The following is a 27237-nucleotide window of genomic DNA, read 5'->3' on the forward strand; positions in this document are numbered from 1 at the left end:
ATAGAGCTGTGCCTCGTTGTTTCCCTTTGGAACAATCCCTGGGCCTGATCCAGGTATTTGCCTACCAGTAACCCCCCCCCCCCAATATGGTTTCTCAGCTGCTGGGGATTTCACCCCCATCTCCACTTGTCCTGCTACTCTGCTGTATCGTATCAGCTCCTGTGATGATTTGATAGCATAGAGGTCGACGAGTTCCCGCCCATCGAGATAGAGAAGGTGCTTTGATATATTTGTCTAGAGCATTTATTTGGATCAGTTGGTGGTAGTGATGAGAATCTACTGTAGATTAGAGATTAGATAGTATTTATGTGCATTGGATAAAACTTGTGACAGCTATCTCACGATAAACTCATGTCAAAGACCCAAAACATCACAGAACTCATGGAAAGCACATATTCTAGAGAAGAGAGGTGAAGGAAGATGAATCAGTGATTTGTCTGTAAAATGTTTGTTGAATGTTGAAGCACAACTGACTTTAAACAGAATTAAATTAGTCTGTATTTCCACCAACAGACACAAATTAAAATGCATCATTGTCGTATTTGAATATCATGCGCTTGATAAAAGCTCTTGCAAAAGTATTCAGGCCCCTTAGATTTCTTCACATTTTATTGTGTTACAAAGTGGGATTCAAATGGATTTAATTGTAATTTTCTGGTCAACAATCTACACAAAACACTCTGGAATATCAATGTGTGTCACGTCCTGACCATAGTAAGTTGTTATTTTCTATGGTAGAGTAGGTCAGGGCGTGACAGGGGGTGTTTGTCTGTTTTTGTATTTCTATGTTTAGTTTCTAGTTTTTGTATTTCTAGATTAGTTTTGTTTGGCATGTCCTCCAATTAGAGGCAGCTGGTTGTCGTTGTCTCTAATTGGAGGCCATATTTAAGTTGATGTTTGTGTCACTGGTGTTTGTGGGTGATTATCTGTAATGTCAAAGTGGAAGAAAAATGATATGAAAAAAAGATAAATAAAACATTCATAGCTAAAATATAGTTGTTGCATAAGTATTTAGCCCATTTGTTTAGGCAAGCCTAAATTAGTTCAGGAGTAAAATTTGGCTTAATAAATCCCATAATTATTTGTATGGAATAATGGGGGTTGACATGATTTTTGAATGACTAACCCTTCCTCTGTCCCACCTACATACAACATCTGTAAGGTCCCTCAGTCAAGTATTGAATTTCAATAACAGATTGATCTACAAAGACCAGGGAGCTTTTTCGACAGCTTCATAAAGAAGGGCAGTGATTGGTAGATGGGTACAAATAACAAATTAGACATTGAATATCTCTTTAAGCATGGTCAAGCTAATAATTATGCTGTGGATGATGTATTAAACCACCCAGACACATCAAAGATAGTCATCCTTCTAAACTGAGCTGCAGGACAGGGATGTCACCATGAAGCCATTGGTGATTTTAAAACAGCTACAGAGTTCAATGGCTGTGATGGAAAAACTGAGGAAGGATCAACAACATTGTAGTGACTCCACAATAATGACCTAAATGACAGTGAAAAGAAGAATACAAATATACAGAATAAAAATATTCCAAAATATGCGTCGAAAGTAATAATGCAAAAACAAAATCAGCAAAGGAATAGACTTTTTGGCCTAAATGCAAAGCCTTTGGAGCAAATTCAACGCATCACTATGTAACTGCCTCCTTGTTTTCAAGCATGGTGGTGGCTGCATCGTGGTATGGGTATGCTTGACATTGGCAAATACTGGGGAGTTTTTCAGGATAAAAACAAACGGGATGGAGAGAAGCACAGTCAAATTCCTAGAGGAAAACCTTCTTCAGTCTGGTTTACACCAGATACTAGGAGATGAATTCACCTTACAGCGGGACAATAACCTACAACCAAATCTACCCTGGAGTTGCTTACCAAGAAGACAGTGAATGTTCCTGAGTGGCCAAGTTACAGTTTTGACTTAAATCTGCTATGGCAAGACTTGAAAGTTGCTACCATGATCCCTAACATTTTGACAGAGCTTGAAAATAATACTGGGCAAATATTGCACAATCCAGATGTGCGAAGCTCTTATAGACTTACCCAAGAAGACTCACAGCTGTAATCGATGCCAAAGGTGTTTCTAACGTAAGGTGTTTCTAACGTATTGACTCAGGGAGCTGAATACTTATGCAACGACTATATTTTAGTTATTTATTTGTATGAATAAAAAAAATATATAGAATTCTTCCACATTGTCACGGCTGTTCGAAGGAGCAGACCAAAATGCAGCGTGTTCGTAGTTCCACATATTTATTAGATGTGAAACTGAATGCAATACATAAATAACTTGAAACCACAAAAACAACAAACCGTGACGCAGAGAGGAAAACATACTCCTCAAAAGATAATCACCCACAAACACCAGTGACACAAACATCAACTTAAATATGGCCTCCAATTAGATACAACGACAACCAGCTGTCTCTAATTGGAGGTTATGCCAAACAAAACTAATCTAGAAATACAAAAACTAGAAACTAAACATAGAAATACAAAAACAGACAAACACCCCCTGTCACGCCCTGACCTACTCTACCATAGAAAATAACAACTTACTATGGTCAGGACGTGACACACTGATATTCCAGAGTGTTTTGTGTAGATTGTTGACAAAAAAATGGAAATTAAATCAATTTTAATCCCACTTTGTAACACAATAAAATGTGAAGAAATCCTATGGATCTGAATAGGCACTGTATCTATCTATTTTCAAACTGGTTTCCAATAGGCCGATGTGGCATGGGGTCATACAGTATCAGTCTATTGGAAAATCTGAATCAATGAAGAGTTTTAAAGACCATCTGGTAGTAGATCCATTTAGAATGGCACTGTAAATTAGGGATAGTACCTACAGCCTTTAGACCAAAGAAGAATCCTATATCGGCACCAGGTTTAAGATTTGGGGTTAGCGAGTGGGTCAAAGTTGACATTTTTCCAGTGTGTGTTGGCCCATGAGCGCATCATGGACACTACTACCTACATCCACCCGTTGCCATGACAACGTCATCAAAGCATGAGTGCATGCAAGCTCAGCTTGACTTATCCAGCCGGGTGGGGATATCCAGCCGGGTCATGTCTATATGGATATTAATACAAACGTTTAGGCCTATAAATACTGGATAACCTGTTTATAATAAGCATGCCACTACTCCATTGCTAGTATCATAGTAATACAATCCCAGTTGCCACTTATAGCCCATGTGAAGACAAAGTGGGGTTATTTTTAGTCTATCCAGCGGATGCTATCTGGCCTGGTGGGATATTTTTATGAACGACCTCAGCACAGCCTTGCACCGATTCAGATTTGTGGAATATTTTCCACAGTGAGTGTTTATAAATAGATCTTGCTCCTGTAACTCCCTGACACTTTGTATGAATGCTATGTGTTGCACTTGATACCAAAACCCTGCCACTATGCTGCTGTGGACTGGGGATGGGGCGATTCAGGGGGTTGTTATATCTGTCCACTTGTTGTGGAAAAAAAGCCCTGCAGGCCTGAACAGGTGCAGCTTGGTAACATTTAGAGGCCCGTTGAAATCAGCCAACGCCCCCGCCCTATTTTCCAACTGATATCTGAGATTGTTTTCGTCCAAGGGCTGCTTGCTCACAACATTCCCTTTCCATGCCCTGACCTTTAACCCCAAAGTTCAAGTTGTCCCATTATTCAAAGGAGTTCATCTTCAGAGTGCAGAGTCATAGTAACTGTGAAACAGCTATATCATTTTCAACATTTGATTAATGACCAGCCAACAGTAAAGGTCCATGTTCCAAAGATTTTCCAAGATGATTTGGCTTGCTATGCTAATTATATTGTACTTACAAAACATTGTATTTATCAATACAAAAAAATTGAAAATGGTGGTTGAAAATGATAAATGATCATGAATGATCAATGATCTGAAATATAGTATAATTGGTAAAGATTATGAGTATGTGTGTGCACTTTTGATGATAATCAAATGCAGCTTTGTTCAACTACATTGTTTCATATGAAAGCTCAACAGACAGAAGGGTTTTCTGCATGACCCCTCACTATCTTCTCCATTTAGTCTCTTTGCCTGTATGTGTGTGCTGCCATTCAGTAACACACGTTCTCTCTGATATAATGGCAGAGGCCTGCACCTCATCAGTGGCTGACCCATGCCTGGTTCCCAGGCCCCAGTATGAGGGTAGATAGGGAGGGAAGGGGGTTCAAGGGCCAGGTGTTTTTGGGGACAGGGGAGTGCTGGACTACAATGGTGGTCACTCTCAAGGGTGGAAGATTACTACGACTGATGCTCTCAAGATTATCATCTTTCCGTTTGTCATTAAATATGGGATTATTAAAGTCATTATTTTTATAACATATTATTTTGATATTAAATTATTTGGTTGATTATGCAAAAACGTCAACGCTTTATTTCTTCATTATAAGAAAGGTTATTGTAGTGTCGCTTGTCATTTCTTCCTCTTGGGGTGAGTGAAGTGTTTTTTCTTGACTGTTTTCACACACTATGACACCAGTCACCCTTAAAACCTGCAGAGGTGAAACACAAACAGAGGATCTTAGAGATGACAACGGGTAATGAGGAGAATGTTTTCAAACAGTCTGAATAGCGTGTGTGGAGTTTGAAAGGTCTTTATAACCAAGCCTCGGTTATATTAACATAACACAACAAACGCCACCAATCCATAGCTCAATCAAAAACATCCTCCAGTGTGGCCCAGGTCACAGGGGCTGCCTTCGGCTCTGTTTAGACTGTGGTTAATTGGACCACTTCACATTGAGTAACTAATGTGTAGGACCCTCATGTCCTCTTAAAGACTATCCCAGACCATAGCAACACCGCAAACACTTGCTCAAAACACAAGTGCCTAAACTTAACAGCTGGACAATCCCATATCCATTCACCTGGCACCCAGCTTCTGTCCCATGTCGAAAGGTAGACAATCACATTATCATTATTAATAGGGCCAGGGGGCTAATCACAAGCAAAAAATAGAAATTATTGTTGTGTGAAGCGTTTACAGTTGTGACACCAGTCCAGGCCGCACCAGAGTAAAGGTCTGATTGTGAGAGCAGTTTTGCTTCAGATGCCGCCCGTCTCGACCACACCGGTTTGTAGGGTCTGCATGCTTGCCCTCTGTCTTCCGTCACCCCAATGCTGCAGTGTTGTCTAAGAAGGCCCCTGTCGCCTTCCATTTAGAGCACCTCCAAAGACAGGCATCTCCCTGGCAACCAGTGGTTGTTTACAGTCCTCTTGGGTCCACAGTGAGCTCTGGGTCCCACATTCTCCTGTTGAAAAAGGCCCCCACTAAAAGAGATTGTCAGCCCTCTATTCACTGCCAGTAATTATGCGCTGTACCCCATGTCTCACACCTCCCTGTGTACGCTACTTGTTACATACCAGAAGACAGGGATCTTCTCCTGACAATACTCCTGATTACAGTTAGTCTCTAATTTCAGTTCAAAGGTCACAACGCAGTAAATACGTTTCCCTTTCAAGCTTTAGGTAGTAGTGGGGGTATCAAATGAAAAAAGATCTAGCGACAACATATCAGGAAGGAAAAAAAGAGAGTGGGATGGGTCAGTGTTTTTATTGAGGGGGAAAAATCTGCTACAAATACAATATGTTATTAAAATTCAAACAGTGTTAGAACTTAAATATCCACATTATGATGCTAACAATCAACCATTGTTATTACTGGTATTATTACTATTTTTCAAGAATGCATAAATCACATTTAACACACACAGGCCCTGACTGTCGGGCCAAAGCCCCATGGTGGGTATCTAGGGTACAGTGGCTCTGAAGGAAACTTCCTGGTTCAAGTGACTGTAGCTCAGTCCCCCCTAGGGAGGACAACATCAGCCTGTGTCTAGACTGAGTGACATTACATGACACTCCCAGGGCAGCCAAGTCCTGGGGGACACAGTCAGAGACACAGGCTCGGTCTTCTCTGATTGCTGTGATACCAGTCTTTATGGAAGTCTTTTCCTGTCAGCCTTACCAAGTTCAGAACAGACAGTCTCAGTAAGGCCCTCTTGACAAAAATGACCCAACAAAGTTCATATAAAATAGTTTCCTTTTTTTCTGTCCCTGTTTTTGGTGTATGTCTTTGTTGCAGGTGGTCTATCAGTGTGTGACCTGCAACATTGAGTTTATTTTACAGAGATTGGGCTGGTTCTGACCACAAGCAGGACATCTGGGATGATGATGCACAATACAGTGGCATTATGCATGGATGCAACAATACACAGAGTGAAAAGTATACATTTCAGGTATACTCCATACAAACTCTACATGTTAGGCTACAGCTGTGCACATGAACGTTGATCTAAACATACAATACCATTTACCTTACAAACATTTATAAAATAGCATCATTAGGTAGTAAAAAAGGTTGAGTAAATTACTAAATTAAAGATACGTAACAATTCCTTGCTGCCCCAGAAGAAACTCAGGACTTCTCATGGTGATGACAGTTTTTCTCTAATGGCCACTCCTGTCAATACTGTGCCACCAACCAGTACAATACATTTAAACACCAAAAATATATAACATGTCGATGTCTATCAAATAAGGATGCATTATCTCCAGGAACACTTTGACTAAGCTGAGAGTCAATTTTTGTTTGCCACACTTTTGTACATCTGGGATGGTTTTCTCAGTTGGTTTTACAATATATACCCATCTATAAAATATTAACGACACAGACAAATTGTCTGTACATTTTGTACCATCCCAGTACTCCAAAACATCACCATGTCATGACTGGGATAATATTTAACATTCCCTCTGCTCTTACACAAAAACAGCCACAATTTACATGATCATCCATCATGAAATGTACATATTGGAATGAAGAAAAAAAGCAAATTACAATAATAAAAAAACGAATAATTCTGCCCTTTTTCTAAATATATATTTTTTTATTAAAGTGCAATATTTCAATGCATTCCCGTGGAAAAGATATAAAAAACGAATACATTCTCATTTTTAGTTACCACAGGGACCTAAACCTAAAATGTTGCATTCTCTACCGTATGTACAATTCTCCTCGGAAACAAGGAAAAACACAAATGGACAGACCATTATACTTGTACTAGTCAGTCTAGTAACAAGTAATCACAATACATCATACCTTCCTCCATTGCTCGCTATACAATCTAACCAGTTTCCTATAAGGCATCCTTCATCAGAGTGAACCAAAACATCATCTTAAATCTCCATAGATCAATGCTAGCTCAACGGGTACACTACTACTCAAACACTTCTTCTAGTGGGTACTAAACCAAACAGAATACTGTGCATGGGTATAAACATGATGACTTGGAGTAAGACTGACTTAAATTACTATAGACATGTGCCCGGTCTATTTTGAGACTGGGGTGCCCTCTTGTGTTTGAGACAGTGTATTACACATAGGCCCTAAAATCCTGCAAACAACTGTTTGATGCCAGCAGTACAGTACCAATGGGTACTTTGAAAAAGGTGTTAAAACCACAAACATATCTCCAATAAACATGTTTCTTATTATTTGTACACCATTTGAAACAGAAACATTTTCCAAAAATATATTTTATCTTGTCTGGTGCTTCATAAAAATATCAGCAGAGTAACAGCAGTGTGAAGAATAAATGCAGTACTATAATTCTGTTTCTTAACTATGAAATAAGAACAATCTATAGTTCAATTATGTAGAAAAATGTGACAAGTGCAAGTATTTACAAGAACTCTGAATACAAAAAGGGATAGTTTGTTTTGATTCGCGTTGCAAATGTTAGTGTGTTGTTGTCATGATGGGGATGTAAGAATGACCTCACTCTCTGTGTTTAACTGGTCAGGTCTAGACTGTCACCTAGTGGTAAGGTTATCACACTGAGAATGAGGTCTAGCCATTCAACTGTAGTCCCTCTTAATCAAAAAGCCATCAAACGATGCACTTGAGAATAAACTTTAACAGAACTAATCTGTGGTACTTTTACCAGAATGTGTGTAATGTGATGGCTTTTTCCTGGAGTTTGAAAACATTTAATTTGAACAGTGAAAAATAAAGAGTAAAAGAAAATACCTTAAATCCTTATTTTTGGGAACCTTCATACTTTCTGCAGAATAACAAAAATGGCCATGCTGTACTCATTGTTTTGCATTGCAGTGATTTTGAATTGCAACATTTATTGGAGGCCAAGCTCCCCTCCTCCCCAGTATACAGGAAGTGAAGGGGCTGATACTGGCTAATAGGATATGATGTAATGGTAATGGGCCTTGACGAGTTAAGCAGGTGAGCAGAGTTGATGGAAGGGCCAGGTAGAGGATCAAGGACAGGGTTAGGAGATAAGCCCTGCGTGGCTCTCCCAGAGTGGGAGTCTAGGCCAGGGCAAGTCCTTCCAAACTCTCCCTGTGAGGTGGCTGTGGAGGGGGCTGGATATGGAGTGGATCCAGAGAAAGAAAGAGAGCTAGTGGGGTGTCAGGATGGAAGTGCGTACCCAGACAGCAGAATGGGGGACTCAGAGGACTCTCAGTTCTCTGCCATGGAGAGAGCCAGAGCTGCCTGTAGTGCCGCCTCTTCATCGATACTGTAGTCCTGTAAAGACAGAGTCAGACAGTCACTCACTTTAACATTTGATTTGACAGGACAGGGCCATGGCTGCCTGCAGTGATGACTCCTCGTCAATGCTGTAGTCCTGCAAACACAAAGTCACACAGTCAACTACTGAGCAAATAACGCCTGACACCAAATAAATAAAGCTTCTTTGAGATATGCAGTGCATTCATGTTACAGTACTAGGATATTACAGCGACAGTACTAGGATATTACAGCGACAGTACTAGGATATTACAGCGACAGTACTAGGATATTACAGTCACATTACTGGCAACAGAACAGCTCTAGTCCTATCTAAAGAACAGATGACACAGAGCCCAGACCCCAACCCTTATCCTCACCACAAACGTGTCATAGGAGAACTTGTGCCGGTGAAGCAGGTGCTGGAGGAAGTTGGAGCTCTTGTAGCTGGGGTCCCCCCAAGGCATGGCTGAACATACCGGACACACCTGGAAGCATACCAACCAATCAACAACCCTGTCAGTACACCAAATCAGAATGCAGTAGAATCTCTGTTGGTTTAGGATACACTTTCATGCAGTGACGTCAACGTCGCATAACACTTCATATCAGCACATAAATGCTTGAGGAAATTCAGACTAGAACAGTGTCCATGAACAGACTAGGACAGTTTCCATGTTCAGACTAGGACAGTGTGCTCAGTTCAGACTAGGACAGTGTGCTCAGTTCAGACTAGGACAGTGTGCTCAGTTCAGACTAGGACAGTGTGCTCAGTTCAGACTAGGACAGTGTGCTCAGTTCAGACTAGGACAGTGTACTCAGTTCAGACTAGGACAGTGTACTCAGTTCAGACTAGGACAGTGTGCTCAGTTCAGACTAGGACAGTGTGCTCAGTTCAGACTAGGACAGTGTACTCAGTTCAGACTAGGACAGTGTGCTCAGTTCAGACTAGGACAGTGTACTCAGTTCAGACTAGGACAGTGTACTCAGTTCAGACTAGGACAGTGTACTCAGTTCAGACTAGGACAGTGAACTCAGTTCAGACTAGGACAGTGAACTCAGTTCAGACTAGGACAGTGAACTCAGTTCAGACTAGGACAGTGAACTCAGTTCAGACTAGGACAGTGAACTCAGTTCAGACTAGGACAGTGAGCTCAGTTCAGACTAGGACAGTGAGCTCAGTTCAGACTAGGACAGTGAACTCAGTTCAGACTAGGACAGTGAACTCAGTTCAGACTAGGACAGTGAACTCAGTTCAGACTAGGACAGTGAACTCAGTTCAGACTAGGACAGTGAACTCAGTTCAGACTAGGACAGTGAACTCAGTTCAGACTAGGACAGTGAACTCAGTTCAGACTAGGACAGTGAACTCAGTTCAGACTAGGACAGTGAACTCAGTTCAGACTAGGACAGTGAACTCAGTTCAGACTAGGACAGTGAACTCAGTTCAGACTAGGACAGTGAACTCAGTTCAGACTAGGACAGTGAACTCAGTTCAGACTAGGACAGTGAACTCAGTTCAGACTAGGAAAGTGTACTCAGTTCAGACTAGGACAGTGTGCTCAGTTCAGACTAGGACAGTGTCCAAGTTCAGACTAGGAAAGTGTCCATGTTCAAACTAGGAAAGTGTCCATGTTCAGACTAGGACAGTGAACTCAGTTCAGACTAGGACAGTGTACTCAGTTCAGACTAGGACAGTGTGCTCAGTTCAGACTAGGACAGTGAACTCAGTTCAGACTAGGACAGTGTACTCAGTTCAGACTAGGACAGTGTGCTCAGTTCAGACTAGGACAGTGTACTCAGTTCAGACTAGGACAGTGTGCTCAGTTCAGACTAGGACAGTGTGCTCAGTTCAGACTAGGAAAGTGTCCATGTTCAAACTAGGAAAGTGTCCATGTTCAAACTAGGAAAGTGTCCATGTTCAGACTAGGAAAGTGTCCATGTTCAGACTAGGACAGTGAACTCAGTTCAGACTAGGACAGTGTACTCAGTTCAGACTAGGACAGTGTGCTCAGTTCAGACTAGGACAGTGTGCTCAGTTCAGACTAGGACAGTGTACTCAGTTCAGACTAGGACAGTGAACTCAGTTCAGACTAGGACAGTGAACTCAGTTCAGACTAGGACAGTGAACTCAGTTCAGACTAGGACAGTGAACTCAGTTCAGACTAGGACAGTGTACTCAGTTCAGACTAGGACAGTGTGCTCAGTTCAGACTAGGACAGTGTACTCAGTTCAGACTAGGACAGTGAACTCAGTTCAGACTATAACATAGCAGACTGACCACTTTGTTGGGATCGTTGCGGTGGTTCTCCATACAGTGTTTGACCAGCTCCTGTTGATCCAGATTGCGGGCTCCACAGAATGGGCATGAAAAGGTGGAGCGGTTTGGAATATTGCTGCAGGCAGGGAGAAAACACACGTTTTGTAGGAGCCATAATGGAAACAACATGGGTATGCATACAAACATTGCCAGACACACACTGATGGTGTGTTGTTGTGTGTGTGAATATAGCTCCAAAGTCTGAGGCCCAGTTTCCAGACACTAGCAGGATGCCAATCATGTCCAGCAACATACCTAGAAGGACAGCTGGTCAGTGTGGACATGAGGGTCAGAAAGCAATGTGCTGCAGTGACATCTACGTTGGCTGACCAGGAGCAGCTCATCAGAGTCCCATCAGACAGTGTTAACAGGTCTCTCAGGTAGGACACAGTCTACTGGCTAAAGGGAAATGTCTGTTTGACAGACATGCCTATTTGAATTGCCGATAAAGGTGCACTCTGTACTGTAGACTTAATAGAACAGCAATGTCCGCAGAAAAACTCCATAAAATATACCAACCAAACATAATTTCAGCCTTGGGCTAAACATTTTTTAATAGTGACAGTTTAGTCAGAATACTGACTTTCTGACAAGTAGACAACACCAGCAGATGGTCCACTGTGTTCTCTGGGCCTTCAACTAGATGAGAGTCTGCCTTTGTGGTGCTGGCAACGTCGCCCAATTAAATAGTGTTTTGGAATGTGGTAAAAACAACAACCTTGAAAACCGAGAAAAGACAAGATACGCTGTTCTGTGTTCACCCGTGAGCTGCAGATGGTCACTATGGACGTCACAGAACCTGATCACAGTACTCTTCCTCGGACTCTTCCTAGTAACTCTGTGCTTCTAGTACATGTTGGGAGTGGGACCTCTGGCTGAGTTGTTCACAGACCCTCCAGACGGACAGACCCCCCTGATAGACATACCCTCTAGTCTAGACAGATGGACAGACCCCCCTGATAGACATACCCTCTAGTCTAGACAGACGGACAGACCCCCCTGATAGACATACCTCTAGTCTAGACAGACGGACAGACCCCCCCTGATAGACATACCCTCTAGTCTAGACAGACGGACAGACCCTCCTGATAGACATACCCTCTAGTCTAGACAGACGGACAGACCCCCTGATAGACATACCCTCTAGTCTAGACAGACGGACAGACCCCCCTGATAGACATACCTCTAGTCTAGACAGACGGACAGACCCCCCTGATAGACATACCCTCTAGTCTAGACAGACGGACAGACCCCCCTGATAGACATACCCTCTAGTCTAGACAGACGGACAGACCCCCCTGATAGACATACCTCTAGTCTAGACAGACGGACAGACCCTCCTGATAGACATACCCTCTAGTCTAGACAGACGGACAGACCCCCCTGATAGACATACCCTCTAGTCTAGACAGACGGACAGACCCCCTGATAGACATACCCTCTAGTCTAGACAGACGGACAGACCCTCCTGATAGACATACCCTCTAGTCTAGACAGACGGACAGACCCCCCTGATAGACATACCCTCTAGTCTAGACAGACGGACAGACCCCCCTGATAGACATACCCTCTAGTCTAGACAGACGGACAGACCCCCTGATAGACATACCTCTAGTCTAGACAGACGGACAGACCCCCCTGATAGACATACCCTCTAGTCTAGACAGACGGACAGACCCCCCTGATAGACATACCTCTAGTCTAGACAGACGGACAGACCCCCTGATAGACATACCCTCTAGTCTAGACAGACGGACAGACCCCCCTGATAGACATACCCTCTAGTCTAGACAGACGGACAGACCCCCCTGATAGACATACCCTCTAGTCTAGACAGACGGACAGACCCCCCTGATAGACATACCCTCTAGTCTAGACAGACGGACAGACCCCCCTGATAGACATACCCTCTAGTCTAGACAGACGGACAGACCCCCCTGATAGACATACCCTCTAGTCTAGACAGACGGACAGACCCCCCTGATAGACATACCTCTAGTCTAGACAGACGGACAGACCCCCCTGATAGACATACCCTCTAGTCTAGACAGACGGACAGACCCCCCTGATAGACATACCTCTAGTCTAGACAGACGGACAGACCCCCCTGATAGACATACCCTCTAGTCTAGACAGACGGACAGACCCCCTGATAGACATACCCTCTAGTCTAGACAGACGGACAGACCCCCCTGATAGACATACCCTCTAGTCTAGACAGACGGACAGACCCCCCTGATAGACATACCCTCTAGTCTAGACAGACGGACAGACCCCCCTGATAGACATACCCTCTAGTCTAGACAGACGGACAGACCCCCCTGATAGACATACCCTCTAGTCTAGACAGACGGACAGACCCCCCTGATAGACATACCCTCTAGTCTAGACAGACGGACAGACCCCCCTGATAGACATACCCTCTAGTCTAGACAGACGGACAGAAAGACAGCGTGAGGCGTGGTGTGACGTAAAAACAGAAAACACTGAAAGGGAGGGAATTAACAGATTTCTCTTTGTGGAGCTAATTCACCCACCCTCTCTCTCTGTACGTCATCAAAAGGCAAAGTACATCTGCTTACAAACACGCACAAACAAACGCACAGATACACACGCACACTTGGAAGAGTGTAGATGGGCATTGATGCCCTGCTGCTCTGTGAAAATCAAAGGATGCCTATACCGGAACTGGTATTTGTAAGCAGGCCTTTGTGTCTGGGGGTGTTTGTGTCTGTGTGTTCTCAAGGGAGAAGTGTTCATGTGTCAGCAGAAAAACACATCTCCTGAGTCCCTGAACATCAAAGGTATTCACAACAACCCAGAGAGCCAGGAACGCCACAGGAGAGCATGACTCATAAAAGACACACATTCATACTGCTGGGCTAAAATGTACTGGGAGTGTGGTTCTGCAGATCAATGCTAGGACAGAAATATTGACTCAAATCTGTTCAGTCTGTCCAAATGGACCCTGACGTCCCATGTCACACAGTGTCTGACGTGGTTTCCAGGAGCGACTGCTCTCCTGTTCCTCTACCTCTGTCTCTCCCTCTACCTCTGTCTTTCTCTCCTGTTCCTCTCTCTCTCTCTCTCTCTCCTGTTCCTCTACCTCTCTCTCCCTCTACCTCTCTCTCCCTCTCGTTCCTCTCCCTCTCGTTCCTCTCCCTCTCGTTCCTCTCCCTCTCGTTCCTCTCCCTCTCGTTCCTCTACCTCTCGTTCCTCTACCTCTCGTTCCTCTACCTCTCGTTCCTCTACCTCTCGTTCCTCTACCTCTCGTTCCTCTACCTCTCGTTCCTCTACCTCTCGTTCCTCTACCTCTCGTTCCTCTACCTCTGTCTTGCTCTCCTGTTCCTTATCTCCCTCCTGTCCTCCCCCTCCCCCTCCCTCTCCTCAGAGAGATTACCTGGGAATGGGCTGTGAAGTGGGGACCACAGGCACAAACTTTGGGCAGTTGGCCATCTGCTCCTGGACCTTTGCGCAAGAGGAGATGTGTGACCTCATTTTGACCAGAGACACCTGGAGCCCGCCAGTGGAGAGAGGAGGAGAGAGAGAGGGAGGGGGAGGACAGGAGGGAGATCAGGAACAGGAAAGCAAGACAGAGGTAGAGGAACAGGAGGAACAGGAGAGAGAGAGAGAGAGAGAGAGAGAGAGAGGAACAGGAGAGCAAGAGAGGTAGAGGAACAGGAGAGAGAGAGAGAGAGAGAGAGGAACAGGAGAGAGAGAGAGAGAGACAGAGAGGTAGAGGAACAGGAGAGAGAGAGAGAGAGACAGAGAGGTAGAGGAACAGGAGAGAGAGAGAGAGAGACAGAGAGGTAGAGGAGAGAGAGAGAGAGAGACAGAGAGGTAGAGGAGCAGGAGAGAGAGAGAGAGATAGAGGAACAGGAGAGAGAGAGAGAGAGTAGAGGAGCAGGAGAGAGAGAGAGAGATAGAGGAGCAGGAGAGAGAGAGAGAGAGATAGAGGAGCAGGAGAGAGAGAGAGAGAGAGATAGAGGAGCAGGAGAGAGAGAGAGTAGAGGAGCAGGAGAGAGAGATAGAGGAGCAGGAGAGAGAGATAGAGGAGCAGGAGAGAGAGATAGAGGAGCAGGAGAGAGAGATAGAGGAGCAGGAGAGAGAGATAGAGGAACAGGAGAGAGAGAGAGAGATAGAGGAACAGGAGAGAGAGAGAGAGATAGAGGAACAGGAGAGAGAGAGAGAGATAGAGGAACAGGAGAGAGAGAGAGAGATAGAGGAACAGGAGAGAGAGAGAGATAGAGGAACAGGAGAGAGAGAGAGAGGTAGAGGAACAGGAGGGAGAGAGAGAGGTAGAGGAACAGGAGGGAGAGAGGGAGATAGAGGAACAGGAGAGTGAGACAGAGGTAGAGGAACAGGAGGGAGAGACAGAGGTAGAGGAACAGGAGGGAGAGAGAGAGATAGAGGAACAGGAGAGAGAGACAGAGGTCGAGGAACAGGAGGGAGAGACAGAGGTAGAGGAACAGGAGAGAGAGAGAGAGATAGAGGAACAGGAGGGAGAGACAGAGGTAGAGGAACAGGAGAGAGAGACAGAGAGGTAGAGGAACAGGAGAGAGAGACAGAGGTAGAGGAACAGGAGAGAGAGACAGAGAGGTAGAGGAACAGGAGAGAGAGACAGAGGTAGAGGTACAGGAGAGAGAGACAGAGAGGTAGAGGAACAGGAGAGCGAGACAGAGAGGTAGAGGAACAGGAGAGAGAGACAGAGAGGTAGAGGAACAGGAGAGAGAGACAGAGAGGTAGAGGAACAGGAGAGAGAGAGAGAGATAGAGGAACAGGAGAGAGAGACAGAGAGGTAGAGGAACAGGAGAGCGAGACAGAGAGTAGAGGAACAGGAGAGAGAGACAGAGAGGTAGAGGAACAGGAGAGAGAGACAGAGAGGTAGAGGAACAGGAGAGCGAGACAGAGAGGTAGAGGAACAGGAGAGAGAGACAGAGAGGTAGAGGAACAGGAGAGAGAGACAGAGAGGTAGAGGAACAGGAGAGCGAGACAGAGAGGTAGAGGAACAGGAGAGCGAGACAGAGAGGTAGAGGAACAGGAGAGTGAGACAGAGAGGTAGAGGAACAGGAGAGCGAGACAGAGAGGTAGAGGGACAGGAGGGAGAGAGAGAGACATGCTATTAAGTGAATAAATGGGCAGGGAGAATTTGTGAGTGTATGTGTGAGTGGTATTGTGTATCATCAAGTGTGCGTCTGTACAGTATGTGTGTTGGACAGAGTGGCAGGCCATAGTAGTGTAGTTCACCTTCTTACTGCAGCCCCGACAGGGGGCCTTGTAGTTGGACAGCTGTTTCTCCACACTGGAGGACTTGTCCACCTTCTTTGGGTCAAAAGGCATGCGGCACAGAGGGCAGAGTGGAGAGGTGACCTGGAGACAGGGCTGCAGACACTCCCCACAGAACCTGTACGTGTACACACACACACACACACACACACACACACACAGTCGTTGCACTGGAACCAAATAACCTAATCTATACTCTGAGAGAAAGAGACTGACAATCGGGACATGAGTCGAATGACATGTAAAGTCTAAACAAAGTGAATCAGAGCGTTTATTCGGAGCGAGTGTCCCGGAAAAATGTGTGTCATCTCAATGAGATGCGTTTGTGTGCTTTAATAACATTCTATGAACCTCTTCTCAAGGTTTGCCCGCACGGTGAACTCCAGTCAGTCTCATTCAGTGCCAATAGAGCAGTGTATCTATTTGCTGGGGCAGCATCACTCACAGTCAGACAGACCCAGTATTCAACCCATCATCGTCTCCTCTGGCGGCTCTGAGCAATGTGGGCACCGCTGGCAGCGCTGGGCCACGGTGGGGCCGAGAAATGCCCCTGTGGTGGCATGCAAACAGGCTGAGCGATGGGCAGTCACCTCCCATGATGACATGAGTCAGCAGTCAGCACTGCCAGGTAGGGCACCGTCAGCAAACAGAAGGCCCAGAGAGCTGGTCTTGGGCTGGCCGTGAAACCTCCCCTGACAAATGAGCCAGGAGTTTATACTGCCAGAGTACTGAATCATTGCAGATTTTTACAGCGCTGCCGGATGCTTTTTGGCCCTGTCGGCCTGAAGGCAAGCGTGTAGGGTAGGGAAAGACTTAGTTTCCAGAGGACAAAAATGGTGCCCTTTGAACTTGACTGATTTCAGCGTGTACTCTGAACCTGACCCAGTCTGTATTTCTTCTCACTGTAGCTAGCAGTTTAAGAGTAGCACCCCAGAGCCACACACCTGCTACTTCATTTGTTGCTTTGAAAGCACTTTCAGCAACTCTTTGCCCCGTTAAAAACAACAAATCTTGTTGATCAAATTTTTTACTTCAAAAAAGTCAGACTACAGAGAAAAGCCAGGTGTGGGAAAAGAGAACATAACAATAACCCTTTTCCTCGAAGCCCGAAAATAACCCCATCGAACCAGCTATATAGTAGAGAGCAGGAGATCTGCCAGCCAAGCAGAGACCGAGGCGTGATGGTGAGGGAGGAGAGGAGGCTATCGGGGAGGAACGGACTCCATCAGCTCATCCTAACAGCATCCACAGCACAGCCCAATCTTTACCTGGAGTCCTGGGGGTGGGTCTCCACGCAGTGAGAGGGAGGGTAAATGTTTCCATTATGTCCACAGAGGCCTGGCCTGCACAGCCACAGATACTGATACAATACTGCCCACACAGAGCTCTAATTGAGCATGAAACGTCTCATCATTCAGAGAGAGAGGAGAAGAACATTATTAAAGCAAATCAAATATTATTAGTCACATGCGCAGAATACAACAGGTGTAGACCTTACAGTGAAATGCTTACTTACGAGCCCCTAACCAACAATGCAGTTTAAAAAAAAAAAATACAGATGAGAATAAGAGATAAAAGTAACAAGTAATTAAAGAGTAGCAGTGAAATAACAATAGCGAGACTACATACAGGGGGGTACCGATAAAGACTCAATGTGCAGGGGCACCGGTTAGTTGAGGTAGTATGTACATGTAGGTAGAGTTATTAAAGTGACTATGCATAGATGACAACAGAGAGTAGCAGTGGTGTAAAGAGGAAGGGGGGGGGGGGGCACTGCAAATAGTCTGGGTAGCCATTTGATTAGATATTCAGGAGTCTTATGGCTTGGGGGTAGAAGCTGTTTAGAAGCCTCTTGGACCTAGACCTGGCGCTCCAGTACCGCTTGCCGTGTGGTAGCAGAGAGAACAGTCTATGGCTAGGGTGGCTGGAGTCTTTGACAATTTTTAGGACCTTTCACTGACACCGCCTGGTATAGAGGTCCTGGATGGCAGGAAGCTTGGCCCCAGTGATGTGCTGAGCCGTACGCACTACCCTCTGTAGTGCCTTGCGTTCGGAGGCCGAGCAGTTGCCATACCAGGCAGTGATGCAACCAGTCAGGATGCTCTCGATGGTGCAGCTGTAGAACCTTTTGAGGATCTGAGGACCCATGCTAAATATTTTCAGTCTCCTGAGGGGGAATAGGATTTGTCTTTCCCTCTTCACGACTGTCTTGGTGTGCTTGGACCATGTTAGTTTGTTGGTGATGTGAACACCAAGGAACTTGAAGCTCTCAACCTGCTCCACTGCAGCCCCGTCGATGAGAATGTTGGCGTACTCGGTCCTCTTTTTCCTGTAGTCCACAATCATCTCCTTTGTCTTGATCACGTTGAGGGAGAGGTGGTTGTCCTGGCACCACACGGCCAGGTCTCCGACCTCCTCCCTATAGGCTGTCTCGTCGTTGTCGGTGATTTGGCCACTGTTGTGTCATCGGCAAATGTAATGGTGGTGTTGGAGTCGTGCCTGGCCATGCAGTCAATAGTGAACAGGGAGTACAGGAGGGGACTGAGCACGCACCCCTGAGGGGCGTGAAGAGCAAAGAGCTGAGGGGTAAGATATGTAAGGAGCCAGGAGTCGAATCTCCCTGCATATCCACAACCAGTCTTGGTTCTAACTTTGTGGGTCTACCACTGTTCTTCTCTTTCAGCTGGTGACCAGAACTCACCGCTTGTGGAAGAAGCCATGCAATCTGCCCACAGGCAGGCTAATCAAGTGGCTAATAAACTCTTAACAACACAGTGGAGCGCCAAATAGCGTCAGGGGATGTCTATTAAAGTAATGGCACTGTGTTTCAGCACCTTAGTTATCACATTAGCATGGGCTTAGTTTTAATAGCTAAACATCTCTCACTTCACTCCATCCATATTCAACCAGCTGCATGACCCATGTGACCTCCTCTGGAGTCACTTCCTCCTTCCCAGTCACATAGGAAACCCCAAAACACAGCCAATCTTTTAGTCAAAATGTCATCTAGTCAAAACATGTTCAAATATCCACAAGCGGGTTTGTTTCCATCCACCAAACAATGCTGTCGAGCTTAGATCTGGATGAAGCCCAGCCTATATTAACATTCAAATATGCTAATAATTAGGCCTAGTGAGTAACCCTAGACCGATTCTCAAGAGAGCCCGCAATACTTGGAAAGACATTTCTTTGAGAAATTATACATGAGTGTAGAGGCTGGTAATAATATTCTCTGGGCCTATCATTGCCTCGTATTCAAAAAGGTACACTCAGCTAGCCCAGGCTGTAGAATTGCAGCACATCTCAATATCAGAGCAGTACAAGTCATTTGCCGTCCTTTTCTACTACCTTAATAAACCAATAGCACCATGAAAGATGTTGGCCAAATGATTGCTACAATGCTGACACTAGGATCCAACAACATAACATGTTACTGTGTGTGTGTGTGTGTGTGTGTGTGTGTGTGAGGCTCGGCTAGCATAAATGTCACTGGAGCACATTGCTTTCTGACCCTCATGTCGGAGTCAGTTGCTCCGTGAGATGTTGTTCGAAGTGCGAGCCTGTGTCTATTTCGCAGCGTGTGGTGCCTATCAGGTTAGATACAAATAAAGTTTGCAGCCTGTCCTCATACCTATTCACGTTCCCAGACACTTCAGAAAACTTTCCCAAACACCTATTAATAGATCAATAAAACAGATAGGTGGGAGGAAGGGATTCAAACTTTTTTGCGGCTCAAAAGGAGATCGTTTGGGGACCCGTTTGATCAGCAGAGATGTAGTGAAGCTCTGTGTCTGGCCAGTGATGAAGGACTGTCTAGGGTTGATAGCGTCTCAGAGACTAGACAGACGAACTTGAGAGGAGCAGCATTGAACAAAGCACACATATTCAAACAGCACTGATGAATACTAAAAGCCCACAGTGCTGAAACACCATCCTTTCGGTCTGTCACACGGACTGACAGACAGAAGTAAAGAGAGAGTACAGGACAGACAGAGCTACGACAGTGTCAAACTACAACGGTCTGCAGAGCATGCGGCGAGCAACAAGAGCCCCTTAAAAAATGCTCATCTTCCTCTCCTGCAGAGAACAACTCCTCCACATTAAAAGTCAGAGGGGAAACTTATCTCCATAATCAGTGAAATACAGATGTGTCCCAAGCACCCCAGCAGCAGCAGTCTTTCAAAGTAAGCATCCGGACCTACTGTAGCCCAACTCTGGTGCGAAAGACACCTCAAAAGGTGATCTTCTAGCATCGTCCGCCATCACTTAAAGACGCCCGGATTTAGCGCCCTCTTATTAGACACTTAAATCACTTCCGCTGTACTTAACATTCAGACAGCAGGACGCCACCACCTGCAGGCTCACACACACACACACACACACACGTTTGCACGTCTTGCGTCTAATTGAGCAGGGAATAAAGAAAGAGGTGTGCTCAAGTGTGTGGTGACATGGGAGTGACAAACACTCAAGGGTGAAAAATGGTGTTGTTGAAATACTGTCCTGTACTGCCTAGTTGTAAACATTTTGGCCATGCCCAATATGCTTCCTGAGTATTTACATTCCATTCTCACCCATAGATAAAAAGACAAGCAGTTGGCTAATATTCAGAATATTACACAGGAATGTGATTATTAGGCTACCTAAGGAAGGTGTTAAAGGAGCAGGCGAGGAACGGCCTGTTCCTCCAGGAGTAAAAGAGAGTCGCTAAAGAGCACTATTTTTTCACATAGATAGGCCCATCTCCCCATTATAGCTAGAGAGAGACAATGGCATCGTCTGCCGTCACAACGCAGCACCCACCTGGCCCAAAGATGCCGGGACGACTTGCTGATGCATACGGTTTATATAATGATGTATGTATGGTGTTATAAGGAGAGAAGCTCCATAACTGTGTGTATTTGATCTACCCTCTCCACCTCCGTCCCTGAAGGAATGAGGCGAGCTGAACATATTTCCTGTGCAGAGAAGGGAGAAGGAGCTTTCGTGGAGATACTTGCTGCCAATTCAGGAGCTGCAGAGGTAGGCTAATGAGAGCAAATGAAGCCAGGTGCTACTAGAACACAGAAGCCTCAGGGCTGGCTCCTCACCATCTGCACCTCAGCTCAATCTACTTCTCAGAACTACAGTAGACACCGCAGAGCACGGAGGAGCAGTAGGATCTCGTGGTTGTTTCCCCCCTGAACAGACACATAGTATAGGAATAGGACACAGGCTTCCTCCTTAAACAATGGGATGTAACAGAGCAGAGAGGGTATGAGTTTGCGAGGGTATTTCACACATTCAGCAAGTTCGACATGCCAGAACATCTTTACATGTGACTTTCAGAAGCTTCGTTCTCAGTCGAAACGAGGCTCTTCTCACACGCCGTCAGATGGGCTTGTCACTGTAACGTCACAGGACAGAATTAAAGGCTTGACATCGCAGAAAACCCGCAGCAGAAATGAGTGAATCTATAGAGCTAGCCTGTATAATCTCTTGCAGTATGAAAGGAGACTACTGCCCATCCCAGTCAACCCCTTGCTTATCCATCCCCTGCCTGTACATTGAAACACATATACTCCCTTCCCGGCCTCTAGGTCACCAGGCTGCTTGTTATGCTGCACACCTGTCACCATCGTTACGCACACTAGCACGTCATCAGACTCACCTGGACTCCATCACCTCCCTGATTACCTTCCCTATACATGTCACTTCCTATTGGTTCCTTCCCCAGGCGTCATTGTTTCAGTTTCCAGCCTGTGCGTTGTTCATGTTTTGTAATATGTTTCATTTATTTAATTATTCACTCCCTGAACTTGCTTCCCGACTCCCAGCGCACATGTTATAGAATAACGCCTCGCCTAAGGGAAGCATCAGGGAGTGTATTTTTTTGTGTGTGTTGGAGTTGACGTCGGGTCCGGGTGACAGTACCGGAGCTACCGGGGAGTCCTCAGCCGGCTCGTCGGGCTCTCACGCTTCAGCCGGCTGGTCGGGCTCTCACGCTTCAGCCGGGGGGGGGTGTTTGCTGTTTCATGATAACACGATTGTGGTCGTCCCATTCAATGTGCAAGAGAATCGCTCCCATGGATCTTACAATATAGCCTAGTAGACTGTAGTGCAATGAACATCAGTGTGAGCACTAGGAATGAAAATCCAGCAGCAGGCTAGGTTGTGAAACAAACACATTTTTCATAGAGAGGAAGCCAAGAACAACAGTCTCAGTACTCAGTAATGGCTTAAAAATAGCCACCCGCTCTTTGTAAAAGAACCAAAATTGATCTGAGGACATTTAAGGACTGTTTCTGCAAATTACTGTCTTCATGAGAGGCAAAGCAAACCCCTCAATTCTGACACTGTACTGAGAGAACTAAATGAAAGACACTTAAGACACCCTTTCAGGCTACGACCCACCCACACAGGAAGGTTCCGCTAAAGGTATTCTGATGCAACAACACAAAGTGCGTGATCGGTTTTCTGCCAGGTTGCAATGCCAATCGTGCTTGGCAACAGTCTTTCCTAGTCTACTGTTTTGTTGTTGTAGCTACAATAGTTACACAGTATCTTGCCCTTTCCCACAGACCCATTTAGCAGAGTGGGGAGCTGATTGGCCAATATGGCTTTCCTGAGGAAACAGACTTCAAACCCACTGTGTGACAGTGGGCTCCATGCCAACGCCACAGGAGGCAAAGCAGGTGCATGAGTCTGTGTGTATGTGGCTGTGCGCGAGAGAGACTGCATGCTTAAGCAATGCGTGCACACAGCAGTGTTGGAGGTAGAATGTAGCGAGTCACTAGAGTGAGTGGTCTCCTCCATGGCCTGAGAGCAGGAAGAGGCTCTCGTGTGAGACCTTTGTTCAATCTCCCCAGCAGCAGCAGCTCGGCTACAGCAGTGGAGAGAGAGAGAGAGAGAATGGAAGGAGAGACACAGAAAGGTACGCCGGCACGCTGCTGAGCGTGAGAAGATAAGAATGCAGAACAACCTCGAGGGAATAAAAGCTCCTGTTTTGCTCCTTTCCTCCCTCTGTCTCACTCCCTCGCCCAATGAGCAAACTTCCTCAAATCACCCAAGACGAGGGAGGTGGGGGATGGGTAGGAGTCAGGCTTCCAAGTCTGCCTTGGGTTCAGCCCACTAACAATGCCACGTGAGGAAGAGAGGGATGGAGGGGGAGAGAGATGCAGAAAGTGAAGAGTAGAGACGTGTGATGAAGCTTAGGTAAATGCTTTGAGCAGGTGTGTTACTGGACTGGGTGATGCTTTTGCACACTGTATGAGACACACCCATTTCTCCATTGAAGCTTTTGTCTATGTTTAAGAGAAGATTGGGGTAAGGGGTTGAAACAGCCAGATTCTACCACTGAGTGGGATACGGATTAGGTCTGGCCTCTGAGGTCAACAGATTGGTGTTTGCGATGAAGACTAAAGTGCATGCTCTGGAGAGTTTGAGTGAGATAACGTTGGGATTGTGGAGCGGTCCTTTTGGGGGAGGGATTTGGAATTCACAAACTGATATACGGTTCCTATCTTAAATCATATTGTCTATAATGCCGAATAGACCGGAGTTTCTGTGTTCTGTCCAGGGCAAGGTAATACGGACACTTGAAAAAGTAATCTCATGCCAAGATCAATGGCTAAAAATGAGTTGTCCACGTGGATACATACCTGTGGGTCAGTGGAGGCTGCTGGGGGAGGACGGCTCATAAAAACGGGTGGAACACCTGGTTTCATGTGGTTGATACTATTCCATTGACTCCATTCCAGCCATTATTATGCCGTGAGTAGGCCTTTAGCATTACCATGACAATGAGGAGCACCAGGACTGTGCGTGCATGTGTACTTTTCTACTCAGCTCTGTGTGTGTGGTACTGATAGCGCAATCATGACAACAGTGTTTAATTCCATCATCCCCAGCTCTTTTTTTCTCAACACTGGATTACATCCATGTACATTTCATGCTTCAAGTGTTGTCAGGATAATGGCACAGACAGGACCTTTAGTTCTGGGTTCAACCAGAACCACTGACCTCAATAATGAGATTTAATAGAAAAGACATTAATTCTCCCTGTGGTTATTTCTATATTTAGACTGACTGTGTGCCTATGTCCCCAAATTACATTTATATGCCCCTGACTGGCATTATGCTGTATGGATACAGAGCAGAAAACGTTTTTTTTTTGTACTTAAGAGACACATTGGTCATATCTGAGTCAACGACCGGACCACTCCTAGTTGAATTAACGTTAAACATAAAATATAAATAATGTACAGTATTAGCCCATGTTACAGAATGTCATGTTTCCTACACACATTCATGGGTGTTGATATCTGCTTGGACACTAACTCCTGGTGAGGAAGAGGATTGTGTAAGTATTAACCACAGCAATGCTGTGTGTGATGTTGACATCCACAGAGCTGAGCTCACAGAGATAGGACTAGCCTACATGCATGTCAGATAGAAGTGAGCCACAGAAAGGCTGTATGTCACTGGAAGGGAGCAGGCAAATGATGCTCTGACAGAGTACCTCACCGAATGTCCTCAGCAAACTCAGTACTGCTGGTGGGACGGGCCGACAGACAGCCACACAGCAAACAACATCTTGAGCAGACTATTCAATCCACCCACCAGACCCACATTACACCACTTCCTACAACACAGACAACTAAAAAGATGCCAGACAGACAGACCTCAGAGCCCAGTCTTTAAATGAGCAGCCATATTAAAGCTCCCATTGTCACACAAATAAAATCCTAAAAAAGGGCAGGAGGAACGGTTTGTTTGGCGAGTGACAACACAGTCAGCTTCAAGTCAACCCTACACATTCATTCCTGTAGACACACAGAAGGTGTCAAAAAGGAAGAATAGAAGAGAGCTGTTTTCAAAACGCCAGTAACCTTCAGTGATGACAGCAGAAGAATGGACATCAAGTTGCCCTCAAAAAGAAGATTTTAGAATAGACTACATCTAGACTTTTTCTGTGTAACTGCTGGTAATGCAATTCACAGGAGGCAACAAAAACAAAACGCAGGCAGCGTTACTTAGGCTACAGCCCTACAAAGATGTTCACTAATGTTCAGTTTAGGGCAACTAGGCAATAATTGGTCAATAATACTCATTCCAAATGGCTTATACAACTGGAGAGCTTTCAAACCCCTTGGTTTCCAATAATCAACCTTGTGGTGTGTTCTTACATTTTTTTTTGTTTAAATACGTGTGGCCAAACTATTATAACAATTAGTCTTATTGAGGCATATTAATGCCGTGTTCACAACCTAACTTTTACAACCACTATTCAGCGAGTTTCCCTTCACAGCTGCAGTCTTTTCATGTACATGTGAAATGTGAAATGATCACAGTGAGAGAGAACGGTGCAGGCACAAGCTCCGCCAAGTGTTCCAACTCTGCTCAATGTTCCAGAGGCAGCACCTCACAGATCAAAAGGCAACTGTCATGTGCCAACACTGAGGTTACATTACCCACGTGCCCGAGGCCTAGTCAGGGACATTGTGGGAAGCTTATAGAACGCTGTGGTGGGAAAACAAACATGGGGAGAAAAAAAAAAATCACGAATAACTCAGCTTCTTCTCTGACTGAGTGCTAAAACTCGACAGAAAAATTATAGATCAAACAATGCAATGAGCATCATGAGAATCCAAAACATCCCATTCAACATGTTAATATTGCCGTTTCCACATATCCTAGTGCTGGCTAAAAGTATACAAAACGGTCTTCCTCTTTTCGACAACACATCTCATTTTAGCCTAGGCAGCCGATCGTGGGCACCATCTAGCGCCTACTATCGGCTGCCTAGGCTAATCTAATTTGTGTTGAGTTAGCCGTTAGACACGCATTTCCTCTGTCTGTAGCTATTATGTCTTTATTATTAAAAAAGCTTTTCTCCAACATTTCTCATCAAATCCGCTAATAGCCTAGTTAGTATTTCACGTCGATACTGCGTTTCGGGAAGCACTGAACTACCACCTAGCCCGATTTGTTCTACTGTCTGAGCTCCCTTGCATTCCCTTTGGCAAGTTGGCATCCATGGAAAAACGAAAACATTATCCCTATCAATACAGTTTTTTTCTATCATAGATGTGGCATTTTTGCTGTGAATCATAAGCATTTTATAACAAAACCGTTACTTTAAGTGACAAGCAAAAATGAGCTTGACAGCTCTATCTGCGGACTGATAAGTGACAACAACCAATACAAATATGAGAGAATATATGCTATATACAAGAGCAAGTTGTTGTTTTGTAAGTGTGATACATTTGTCCGAGGAGCAAGAGATCACAAATCCGTCAACTTACGTGTGGGCACAGCTTCCAATGATGACAGGTTTATGATACACCTCCAGGCAAATTGGGCAGGAGAACTGGCTCTCGAGGCTCTCGCCAGTGGCAGCTGCAGCTGCCCCGTTTTGTTGGTGCTGCCTGAGCTGATGAGTAGCCGACACAAAACTGCGAAACATCGCCATCATGAACGAGGATCTTGCTCGCACTTCGTTCTCGACTATAACTGTAACTACCTGGGAGTATTCACATCGAGTATTTACATCGATTGTGCACGATGGACATCCTTCGTGTGAATAAAGCGTATGAATAAAGCTATCCAACCTATGTATTGTTTGTGTAAAATTATTTAGCTAACATTAGACACTACATCAGTCCGCTACACAAGCGCTCAAAAGGACACGCCGAAGCAAGAAAGAAGTAAACATTACAAGACAGTGCTGGTTGACGAGAGGACAAAAGCGGGGCGCTGAGCAGATTATTCGATCTTCAAATCACTTTGATTTACAAACAACTGACCAAAATATATCCATATCATTAAAAGATCAGGGAAATTTCGCACCTGCTAGTTCCGGGCGACTCTCACGAACAAGCCCGTACAGCTTCAGCAAAAAGAGTACGTTTCTGGTCATTGAAGTCTCGTTCGCGATATCACCAACTCAGTTTACAGATGCTTCAAACTACACTCCCACAATACATTGTTTCATTGTGTTGTAAAATGTTTAAGTTATTATAGTTCTAATTTTCTCTTTTAAATATGTGTTGCAAGATTGATTAATGTGATACATCCACAAA

At 45.1% G+C, this 27237-nt stretch overlaps 1 protein-coding gene across 2 annotated transcripts; it reads right to left on the reverse strand.

Annotated features, from left to right (window-relative positions):
• Nucleotides 1-5576: 5576 nt before the first annotated feature.
• On the reverse strand, nucleotides 5577-27157 carry LOC106587267 (E3 ubiquitin-protein ligase RNF166). Of its 2 annotated transcripts, none has more exons than XM_014175508.2 (6): nucleotides 26461-27157; nucleotides 16136-16292; nucleotides 14289-14401; nucleotides 10850-10964; nucleotides 8949-9056; nucleotides 5577-8586 (listed from the first exon to the last, which is right to left on the reverse strand). In XM_014175508.2, the coding sequence occupies exons 1-6, from the start codon at nucleotides 26628-26630 to the stop codon at nucleotides 8521-8523; spliced, it is 729 nt and encodes a 242-aa protein (XP_014030983.1). In that variant the 5' UTR covers nucleotides 26631-27157; the 3' UTR covers nucleotides 5577-8520. The 2 variants fall into 2 exon arrangements, with proteins under 2 accessions (XP_014030983.1, XP_014030982.1); XM_014175507.2 differs by having other exon boundaries at nucleotides 5577-8686; nucleotides 26461-27012.
• Between the last annotated feature and the right edge of the window lie 80 nt (nucleotides 27158-27237).

This window comes from Salmo salar, chromosome ssa26, assembly GCF_905237065.1.
Source record: "Salmo salar chromosome ssa26, Ssal_v3.1, whole genome shotgun sequence".
Classification (NCBI taxonomy): domain Eukaryota; kingdom Metazoa; phylum Chordata; class Actinopteri; order Salmoniformes; family Salmonidae; genus Salmo; species Salmo salar.